This window comes from Athene noctua, chromosome Z, assembly GCF_965140245.1.
Source record: "Athene noctua chromosome Z, bAthNoc1.hap1.1, whole genome shotgun sequence".
Classification (NCBI taxonomy): domain Eukaryota; kingdom Metazoa; phylum Chordata; class Aves; order Strigiformes; family Strigidae; genus Athene; species Athene noctua.
This window is the reverse complement of record NC_134077.1, coordinates 12,121,330-12,132,287: the sequence shown is the minus strand read 5'-3', so window position 1 is coordinate 12,132,287 and position 10,958 is coordinate 12,121,330. Positions and strand designations below refer to the sequence as shown.

Below are 10,958 nucleotides of genomic sequence, written 5' to 3'. Positions count from 1 at the left end.
GGCCCGCCCCGCCGCCGGCCACACCGGCCGTCCCCGGGGCGACCGACCGAGCGGCGCCCGAGAGCTGCCGAGCGAGACCCGAGCGCAGCCCGAGCGCTCCCGAGCGCTGCCCGAGAGTTCCCGAGCGCTGCCCGAGAGTTCCCGAGCGCTGCCCGAGCGCTGCCCGAGAGTTCCCGAGCGAGACCCGAGCGCTGCCCGAGAGTTCCCGAGCGAGACCCGAGCGCTGCCCGAGCGTTGCCGAGCGGGCCCCGAGCCCCGCCGAGCCCGTCGGGAGAGCCGCTGAGCGGCTGGGGGGAAGCCGGGCCCGGAGTGGCGCGGGGCGGCGAGCGGGGCCTGTGCGGGGCGGTGAGTGGGCGCCGGGCCGGCCTGGGGCGGGCGCTGCGCGGGGCATGCGGGCCTGTGTCCCTGGTGGGCGTTGACGTGTGTGTGTTCGCCCCCGAGTCCCCCGGGTTGGGGGTGGCAGGGCTGTCCCTCACCCCCCGCGGTATGTCCTGACCGCCGCGATGTCTGCGTGGGGCTGAGGGAGGTTAGGGGGTGGGGGTGTGTGTGGCTGGGGCCGACTCTGACCCCGCCGCCGTGTGTGTGCACAAGGCCAGGGCTGTCCCTGACCCCTGTACGTGCCCGTGTGCTGCCTCTAGAGATGGGGCTCTCTCTGACTCCCCCGAGCATATGCTCGGCGTGGCTGTTGCCATCCCCCCTCTGTTACAGCGCCCAGACATCTCTCTCTGTGCCCACTGTTAGGGATTTTTTTTGGCAGGTGCGCAGCAGGGCTGTCCGAGCCATGATCGAGGTGTTGGCCAAGCTGGGCCGCGGGCCTGTCTTCCTGGCAGGAGAGGTGCTTGAGTGCGTGATCACTTTCACCAACCCGTTATCGGCCTCGTCTACATCTGCCAGCAGGTATGGCGGCCTGTGCCGGTGGGTCCTTCTGTGCATGAAGCCTGGAAGTGGCAGAGCTGTCTGGGTCCCTCCACAGGGAGCAGCTCTCCCTGCCTCCTCTGAGCAGCTAGATGTAGTCATGGCGGGGTTGTGGGGCAATGGTGCCAGCTCAGCCACTGGTGACTTCCCTGCCTGAGGTACTCCCTTAAATGGTGCTTTGCACCATCTCCGTTTCAGGGCTGAAACTGAGGTAATTATTCTGGTTGTCTGCCCTCAAGAAATAGATGAGAAAAAAAGTATGCAGTTAGAGATGCTCTTAACTGCCTCTCAGGTGAGCCCTCAGCGACACAGTTACTGACAGAAAATGAAGCCAAACTGGCTGTCAGAGCAGGATATCTAGTTACACCAGAGTGACAGTCTCACAGGGCAACATCCAGACAACGTCATTATTTCCTGCGTTTGTGGAAGGAGCTCTTTCTGTCCAGCAGTGTGCTGACATATCAGTGTGATTCCTGCTTGCAGAGCTGGCGGGCAAAGGGGTAAGCACTGCCCAGAGGCAGAAGGAGGCAGCCTTTTGTGGCTGCATTACATGTGGCCCAGCCTTTGAGCGCAGCATGTCCCCTTATGGTTACTGTGCCTGAAACAGGTGTTGAGGAAATGTGAGAAGGTGGGAGCTTCCTATATTGGCTCACAGAGGGTGACTCTACATCATAAGTAGTCACCTGAAGCCTCCGTCTCTGCTGAGTATGTGGCTTTGTCTGAGTCTCCAGAGGGTGGAGGGTGCTTTCTCATCTTGAGTCCTTCCTGGGAAGTGTCTGTTTCCAGCCCTGTCAGGTTCAGCATCTTTTCATCACCAGTACGCATTTCACACGTGATTGTTTTGGTAGACCCACTTCCAGTGCTTGCAGCCTCAGCAGCAGCAAAACAGTCTCTTGTATTAATGCTGTAGGGCTTCTTTGTTTATTGCCTTCCTTAACTTTCTATCTTTTCTTCCTGGTTCCTTTTGCCTGCTGAATTCAGTTTTCAAATTAAGCTGTGGCATAAGCATCTGGCTTTCCAGAGTTTTGTCTTGTGCAGTGGCAGTGCTGTTCTTCTGGGTTCTGAAACATGTGGGACTGCAAGTGTACCAGTGGAACAGTTTTGGAGATTTGCAGCAGAGTTACAGGAGCTTTGTTTGGGAACTTCGAGTGTATCAGGGTCCATAGAAAACTATCTCTTGGAACAAGGGAAGTTTTTAAAATAAAAAAACAGGTAACCAAACTGACAAGACCTAGCTAAGTCATATGAGTGGCAACACCAAATAGATTGGTGGTTTGGAAATAGAAGCTGTGGGTTGCATAGACAGTGACTTCGACAGGCAGATAGATAGACCTGTCAGAGAATAGAAGCTTTTAGGGCCGGCAAAAGCTGCAGCACCGGTGGATGAACTGAGAGGCATGCATTGCAAGCACAGGGATGGGACTGAAGGACAGGAGGTAAATGGCAGAAAGTGAATTTGATTGTGGTGTATGAGGCGTACAAGTAACAAAGCTTTTCTGCCCAAAAGCTGTGTGGAGCGCAGCCTGTGTGGGCTACAGAATTTTAGGGGCAGGTGAGAGAGGAGGGAAGTGACCTCAGCAGGCGCGCAGGATCCTTCTGCATCCTGCCACCTGGACAAGCCAGGTGTGCCGGTAGGAAGACACATGCAAATTTTGTTTGGGCGTCTAGTTAAAAAAATGAAAACAATCCGGTGGAATATTATTGGGCAATACTGGAAAAAAAGAGAAAAAAAAGATTTAAAATACAGTGTTTGAAGGTAGTGTAATCATACTAAGCTTATATAAAATTAGGAAACATTGTTTCTAAAGGAAGAGCATTTATCTGTTTCCATATAGCAGATACCTGACAATGGGAAACCTTATGGCAGCCCTTATGGCAAATCCATGCTGGTACTGCTGAGGGTACAGAATTGCAATTGTGGGGTTAGAGGTAACCGTAGAGTAACCAACACATGTTTGGGTAAAGGCAGCCAGCACATGCAGAAGATCAAATAGGCAGTTAGTCAGCTGAAACAAATGCAGCACGCCTTTTTCTCTGGTTTGTCTAGATGTTTAAGACGTCTAGACATATCTCTGATGTGTCACATCAAGAGATACCTGTGTGCCACAAAAAATTCCTGTGCCACCTAAAACTCCAGTATCAGCGCTTACTAATCAGATCACAATGTTAGAAAATGTCAGAGGAACCATGCACTGGCTAAGTTACTGAGACCACTATTAAAATAAAACCAGGTGTTCTGTAAACTGAAAGGTGTCAGTAATGCCATGGGAAATGCCCTGTGGAGTGGCTGAGGTCCTAGCAGAGTCCAGAACTTGAGGCTGCTTTTCATGGTGGATGCAACCAGTTCTTGTGGTTGTACAGAGAGGGGGCAGAATGACACCCTCGCCTCCCCTATAGCCACAATCCCTTACATCAGGAGGAGAAAATAGATACTTATGAAGGACCTAGCAACATCCTTCTCTGATCTGAGAGATCAACAGCCCCTCAAGAACATCAACAGCCAGAAGTTGATGTTTTGAGGGGCATGTGCTGTGGTCTGTCCCCTGCCAGCCTTAAGGAGTTTGGGAGCTGTGGGCAGGGGCAGCTGAACCAAGGTTGCAGATATCTGTTGCTTTTGAATTTGCCCGCTTCCCTGATGGTTGTGTTATTACACAAGGTGACTCGGAGTGCTGCTCTGCATGTCACTTCTGGCTTGGGACTTAGCTCTTCATGGCTAAAAGTCCTCTGCCAGGCCTGGCCTGTGCACGACAGCTAGAGGTGTCCTTTCTGGGGCCAGCCCCCAGCTGTGGGTGATGAGAGAGATGACCGAGTGAGTGAGGCTTTGGATGGGATCTTGGGACACTTGACCTCAGTGTGCTTGCTGGAAGGTCCCTGTGAAGTTCTGCGCAGGCCACCTTATCTCTATCCGTGTGGAAGGGGTGACTGCTGACCTGTGCTGCTTACTGTCTTCAGCCATGCATGTACAGCGGGTGTCTTGGGGCAGGGGTGTTTCTTCACTCGGTGTCTGTGCTGTGCCCAAGGTGGTGTGGCTCAGAGTGCAAATACTGCTGTTAAACAAGAGCCCTCGGGCCACAGAGCCAGGCCTTGGGTAAAACTGCTGTCGGCATCTGGGGTGGAAGTGGCTTCAGGTCAGCACCCCAGCTCAAGCTGGCACTGAAGACTTGTTTGATGGTGGGCTGTGAGAGTGGCTTCAGTGACAGTGAAGCAAGGCCTTCATCCTTCCAGACAAGCAGTCCTGCCTGGATCTGAGCAGCAAGAGCTGCTCCTCTCTCCATTTGTGCTTACTGTAATCCAGGTTTAAAGCACAGACATGTGTGTTGCTCTTCTTTGCTCTCTCTCAGTGAGATGCTGGCATGGGCCAGCGCCCAGATCCACTGCCAGTTTCATGCCAGTGAGAACCGAGTGGTGCTCCCTCCCTCTGATGGCAGCAAGCACGACGTGCAGGCAGAGAACGAGACTGTCTTCGTCCCCAACAGAGGTGAGTGCTACTCCTGTAACCCCGGGTAGGGATGGTGAGAGCACAGCGAGCAGTAATCAAGCAGACTATCATATGTGTCTTGAGGGCAGCACGCTTAGAAGGGAGTGGGAGGTCTGTGTGGCTTTCCTTGTATGAGTCCCTGGTCATGGCTGCTGCAGGACCCTGTTCATGTTGAGATCAGAGTGGCACTAGCTTGGAGCAAAATGTGAGGGTTGTTCTAGGAATGTCTTATGATCTGACCAGGGCATGAGGTGTTTTCTTCTTGGCCTCTTCTGCCGATTACACTCCCTGAGGATAAGGCCTGGCTGGCCTCGGCACAGTGAGTGTCCACCTCAGCCTGGGTCCCAAGGCTGGGCAGCATTCATGTGGTTCTTCTTCTCTTCCAGGAGAGCGAGGTCAGTGTATCCTGTCCACCCCACCAAAGATTCTCTTCTGTGACTTGCGACTGGATCCCGGGGAGTCAAAGTCCTGTGAGTCCTGTCTTCTCTTCCCCTGCTCAGAGAGCTTGCCTCTGGGGAGCCCCACTCTCAAAGCTGGCTTTGCAACCTGAGTGCTGTGAGTGGGAGACCTGGTGCTCGCAGAAGGTGAGGTGATTTGGTAGGAGCGTGAGTGCTAAGGAACTGCTGCATCATCCAGAGTCTGTTCTCCACCGCGTGAGGGCTGTGTTCTGCAACGTGTCTCTCAGTCCTGCCCCTGGCCTTCATCCTTTACCCCAGGTCCGTAGCATAGCTGTGAGGCATAAACCACTTTTAAAAACCTGGCTGCAGCTGAAGGAACATTTAGACACACCTGTGTTTCCCTGCCTTTATTTCTTCAGCCACACTGGAGTATTCTTGAGATTTAGTCTGGCATATTCCGAAGGTCTGTGCTTCCTCTTCAGGTTGTGGCTGTCCTGGAGATTGCAGTTGTCTGCCTGTTCTAATTTTCCTACTGTAAAAGTGAGCACTTCTCTTCTGTGCAAAACTTTCCACATCTCCAGAGCTCTCAAACAAGGTCCTTCCAGTCGGTCCTCTAAGCTCTCCATCACTATTTTCCCTTTTGTAGTTCAGAGGAAATTTCATCCTTTTCACAGGGAATTTGCAGCAATGCCTTTTTGTTTTCTGGGCAGCTTCTACCTGATTAGACAGCTGTGAAAATACAGCTATGTGCTGTTGTCTCTTGGTTGGTGGCTGCGTGGCCCAGCCTGTCAGTTCGCGTCGGATCTCCTTTGTGTTCCAGTGGCCCGCGGGCTAGTGCCAGTGTAACGTTAGGTGTTGCAGCCTGCACGTGGGGAGCTCCCTTGAGTTGTCCTAGGAATCTGCTGGGAATGGTCGACAAAGACCTCTGGAGTCACAGAGCATGGGGAGTGGAGGGGCAGTGCCTATGGTGGAGGGAGCTCTGCTGGAGCGTTGAGCTCTGGGGAGGTGTGAGGAGAGCTGCAAGTGAGACCAAGGAGCTGCTGTTTACTTCCTATTCTACAGCAGCATGTGGGGGAAAGGAGCTGGCCCTGCCACATCGGAGCCAATGTCCCCTGTGCTTTCTACAAGTGGGCACATGGTCACCTCCAGGTGGCTGGGATGGATTGAGAGGATTTCCCTGCAGGCAGAAGCTGTTCAGCCCCCAGCTAAGCTAGCAATAGTCTGTCCTTCCCAGTGATGGGGGGGGTGTGTGTGTGTGTGTGTGTGTGTGTGTCCGCTATGCCACTGGGTGACACTGGCACAAGCAGCCTGCATCTGCTTTGCACTTGCATGCAGCTCCACGGGAAGGACACAAACTCTTCCACACTTTGAGGTTCCTCGGCTGCATGTTACAGCCTTTCCCCTTGGTTAAGTGATGCAGAGATGCACTGCATCTGTCAGGTGCAATACCGCTGCGTGTGGCACTGAGCTTTCTAGCACTGAATCCCCCGTATCACAGCTCCATCTCTGCCAGGCTGCTCACACGGATCTCGTCGGCCTGCAGAGCTGCTCCTCTCACGCGAGACTGCAGCTGGCACACTTGCAGATCATTCCTGGGGGCTCCTGCCAGCTCTGTGGAGGCAGAGTTAAGGCTGTGTGGGTGTGTATCTTAATTCTTCATTTCCTGTTTTTCAGAAGTTTCGAGTTTTTCTGCACAGTTTGGAAAGAAAAAAAAAAAAACAAAAAACCAAGAAATCTTAATTCTGCTTCAGCAAAGTACTGTGTTATTAAACTCTAGCCAGAGCTGGCACATAGAGCTACAGTTGATTCAGGCTGTCTCTTGATAAAAGACTTTGTTTTCAGTTGCTGACCAGCTTATTCCCCAATATCTTCTTCTTGTTATGGTGCCTATATGTTGAAGTTGACTTGCCTCCCATCCCTTTGACACGATGCCCAGACTGAGCTCTTTAAATTTGTCACCATAAAACATTTTCTCAAGCCCTCAAGTAATTTCTGTGGCTGTTTTTGCCTCCTCTCCAGTTTTGTAATACCTTGAAATATTTGGTAGATCACAGTGAGGGAAGGAAATTGAAGCAGCCTGGACACGGGCCGGGATCCCAGCCAGAGGGTACAGCGGGTGGGTAAGGAAGGCATCCATAGCACCAGGAATGTGCTTCCTTCTGGGATGTGCATGGAAGCTAGGACTTCCCGAGTCTCGGTGTTCCTGTGCCAGGTAGCAAACTGCTCATCCTCCTCAGACAGTGGGTCTCTGCTCAGATTATCCTCACTGGGCATCCAGGTCTTTGTGAGTACTCTTGTTAAGCCTGGTACAGAGTGTTAAAACAGTCTGCATGCTTCCTTGGAAATATCTAATCTTCCTCCCTGTCAGGACAGTTCTCAGCTTTATCTGCACCCTGGTCCAGCAGGACAGCCTTGTGTTTTAAGGTGTGACACCCTGTGGATGCTACACACTAGCATGGACTTTTTTCTTCCTGCCAGTCCTGTTATTTTAAATCTAAAAGATATATTTAAAATGTAACCCTAGCTTTTAATCTATGCCTCAGTGTTTAGGATGTGCCAGACATGGGGAAGGATCTGTGGTTTCACAGCAGGATGCTTCCCTTCCTCTGGCAGGGTGTATCTGCGTTATGATGGGCCAGCCAGAGAGGTGGAGACTTTCCACAGTTCAGTGTTTGCGCCTTATTATACAGCATGTGGTTTGGGAAAGCTGCAGAAGCGTTCATGCTGGGTCGGGAAGCATTGGGGTTTGTGTGGTGGCCAAGGGCCTTTGAGAGGGCTGAATGTGGTGTAAAGCCAGGCTCTGGCATCTCAGAGGTCTCAGAGTCAGAGGCTTTGTGGTCTAAGTCATCAGTCTGTCAAGGGGGATACGCCACAGGTTGTTGTGAAGGTCTCCTAATTGTTTCTTGGCCATTTAGACCCAGTGTTTCAGAGGAAAACACAGGAAGAAACTAATTTTTGTTGCTGAGTTTGGGGTTTGTGTAAAGCAAATATCAAAAGAGGCATGAGGTATTGATCGGCACCTCTGCCGCATGAGCCCCGAGGAGACTGCAGCGTGTGACTGTGTCGTGAAGGCAGCATGCAAAGGAAGTGCGCAGAGGCAAATTCAGGTTGAACTCGTGATGAGTAAGTTTAGCTCTCAAGTGTTTGTGTTCCTGGATTTTACATCTTGCACATTCTTTTGAGTCAGAGTTTGTGTGTGTGGTTGTATGTGCTGGAAGCAATGTCTGGATGATGGCGCATGTGATGTGAGGACCAGAGTGCTGGTGCAGGGAAGTTAGGGATGTGCTTGGCCCGTTGTGGAAAAGAGAAGACTGGGAAAGCACCATGCACTGTCCCTACCTCAGCACCACTGCTGGTCCTAACCCTAGGTGCAGGGAGCCTAGGAGTGTCAGCTCCGGGAGCTTCCTTCTGGCCTTGGAAAGCAATCTTTTCTGTGCTCCTTGCAGATTCGTACAGTGAGACACTGCCCATAGACGGCCCTCCCTCTTTCCGGGGACAGTCAGTGAAGTACGTGTACAAGCTGACCATCGGCTGCCAGCGCGTCAACTCCCCCATCAAGCTCCTGCGTGTACCCTTCCGTGTCCTCGTGCTGCACGGTAAGGCCATGCCTGCAGATGCGTGCCTGCAGACGCAGGCCTGGCTGCACCCTGCCCTGGTGACACTCTCGCCTTCTCCCCAGGGCTCAAGGATTACCAGTTCCCACAGGACGAGGCTGTTGCACCCTCAAACCCCTTCCTGGAGGAGGAGGAGGGCTTGAAGAAAGACTCTCGTCTGGCAGACCTGGCAACAGAACTGCTCATGGTGGCCACTTCCCGACGCAGCCTGCGTAGGTCATATCCCCTGCTTGAACCTGCTGTCCTAACCTGGGTGTGAAGGTGTGAAGGGCTCAGGGCTCGCTGTGAAAATCTCTCACTAACAAAGCAAAGCTCCGACTCAGGCTGTGGACAGCTCTGTCAGGGTCAGTTTCCCATGGGCTCCTCCCGGCCAGTCTAAGGCTCTTCCTACTTCATCCAGAGACACTCTCCCCCCGGCACATCGTAGCCAGCCTATGGTTTGTTCTTGCTCACCACAGGCGTTTCCCAAAGGGAATGCTGCCTCCAGGGACTGTCCTTCACACCCAAGCAGCAAGCGTGGGGTTGTGTCTACTGTGATTAACCCAGAGCACTGTATGGAGCAGAGCCTCATCCTGCTGCAACTCTTTCCCCTCTTCTTGCTCCACAGACCTGTATAACATCAGCAATACTCGTGGGAAAGTGGGGTCGTTCTGTATCTTTAAGACCGTGTATAAGATTGGAGAGGACGTCATTGGGACCTTTAACTTTTCAGAAGGAGACATCCCGTGTCTGCAGGTCAGTGCTGGCTTTGGCATCACTGTGGGGAGAAGCAGAGGCTTTGGGTGGGGGAGAGGGTGGAGGGATTGAGGTTGCACTGGGCTGCTGTGGGGTTTCTACTGACAGTTTCTAGTGGGACCTAGCTGAGCTCCACTTGGGGTGTGAGGTGGGGAAGGGCTCCAGTTCTGAGCTTGTTTGGGAAACGGAGGCCCTGGGGCTTTGGACCGGGGCTGTGCGAGGTTGTGAGAGCGAGCACCCTGCCCATGGCCCTGCAGTTCTCGGTGAGCCTGCAGACGGAGGAGAGCATCCAGGAGGAGTTCCAGCGCCGGCGGGGACAGCCGGTCTCCTTCAGCACGCATGCCCGCCATCAGGAGGCCTGCCTACACACAGCCCAGAGCAGCTTCAGCCTGCCCATCCCACTCAGCTCTACCCCAGGATTCACCACCAACATCGGTTAGTGGCCACCGGGGAGGGGACCCACCCCTGCTTGTCACTGCAAGGGCACTGCAATGTCCCCAGCCCTGCCCTTGCTCATCGGGGCTGTGTCCTGTGGGAGGGAGAGCTGGCCTGCATGAATGTGCTTATTTTCACGTCCCTTTGCCAGGACAGCCAGCACTGAGGCAGCTGCTGTCCCCATCCCTTGTGGTGTTGGCTGCTGACCCCCCTCTTGCCCACAGTGTCCCTGAAGTGGAGGCTGCACTTTGAGTTTGTGACCTCGGGGGAGTCGGCGGGGACGTGCTTGGTTCGTGGGAGCCAGTCGGAGGCCATCACCTGGACTGGGGTGGAGCAGGTGGAAGTGGACACTTTCAGCTGGGATTTGCCCATCAAAGTCCTTCCCACCAACCCAATCCTGGCTTCCTATGTATCTCAGTTCTCCAGCACTAACTCCATCACCATCTGAAGTGCGGAGAGCTGGTAGGGGCCTGTGGTGCTGCAAGCGTGTGCCAGCGGTGGGCATGGTGGGCTGGACTGTCACCGGCATGCTGGGGGGCACACATCCCCCTGTCCCCTTGGGTTCATCTGCCACACCCAGGCAGGCACCGGGCAGGTCGGTCCCACCCTGGGGGCGGAGGAGCGCTGTCCTCGCTGCGGTGTCTGGTGCTGCACTCCTCGGCTGAGAGCTGGGCCCTTCCTGCCTGGGCAAAGGTGCAAGTCCCAGCACTCACCAAAAAGAAATCTGCCTCCCAGGGAGCAGCCTGACGTGCCTTTACCCCATGAGGGGCTTCCAAGAGGGAAAGGCCCAGCCCAGGGAAAAGAGAGAGAAGCTCTTTCAGTGAAGCCTAGTACCAGCCTTGGGTGAGGGCCGTACCCGCCCAGAGAGACACCACAAGCAGAAGTCTGGTGTCCAGGTGAGGCACTTGGGCTGGGTGGGAGCCTGCCCTCCTGCCCTGGCACACGTCCTGCCTCTTGTGAGGGGTGTATCCTGCACACAGCCCCCCTGTGTCCCCCACTACCCTCACCCAAAGGAGGCAAGTCCTGGCAGGCCGTCCCTGTGCGGCCGGCACGTGCTGGTCTCCTGGACGGGGCCGCATGCTGTGGCAGCACAACTGCGATGATCCGAAACTGGGAAGCACTCAGCGCCCGGGCTGTTTGCCTGCGCTCCTGGGCGTGAGGGCATCCTGCGGGTCTCGGGATGCTTGGGCAGCTGGAGTGGATGCCTGCTGCGCATTCAGGAGCTGGGATGGAGGTCTCCCTGCCCAACAGCCGGCTCCCCATTGGTACCATACCTTCCAAAGACTTTTCCTCTTTGCATGGAAATCTAATAAATATCTGAAAGTTCAAAACTCAGCCTTCCCAAGAGCCTTATTCCTACACTGTTCCTGGTGGTGGATATAG

The 10,958-nt window shown here is 54.1% G+C and overlaps 1 protein-coding gene across 1 annotated transcript; it reads left to right on the top strand.

The window, feature by feature from the left end:
• The first annotated feature begins 239 nt into the window (after positions 1-239).
• On the top strand, positions 240-10,901 carry RGP1 (RGP1 homolog, RAB6A GEF complex partner 1). Its single transcript, XM_074932042.1, has 9 exons — positions 240-345; positions 758-897; positions 4,257-4,393; positions 4,780-4,863; positions 8,238-8,387; positions 8,471-8,617; positions 9,013-9,140; positions 9,398-9,575; positions 9,800-10,901. Exons 2-9 carry the CDS (start codon positions 782-784, stop codon positions 10,021-10,023), a joined length of 1,164 nt encoding a protein of 387 aa, XP_074788143.1. The 5' UTR covers positions 240-345; positions 758-781; the 3' UTR covers positions 10,024-10,901.
• Positions 10,902-10,958: the final 57 nt, after the last annotated feature.

Bases quoted from the DNA above. Each gene is read 5' to 3' on its own strand.
- RGP1 (XM_074932042.1), top strand. From the start codon at position 782: ATGATCGAGGTGTTGGCCAAGCTGGGCCGCGGGCCTGTCTTCCTGGCA. The intron at 9,141-9,397 runs GTCAGTGCTGGC...ATGGCCCTGCAG, and splicing joins GAGACATCCCGTGTCTGCAG to TTCTCGGTGAGCCTGCAGAC. The intron at 9,576-9,799 runs GTTAGTGGCCAC...TCTTGCCCACAG, and splicing joins AGGATTCACCACCAACATCG to TGTCCCTGAAGTGGAGGCTG.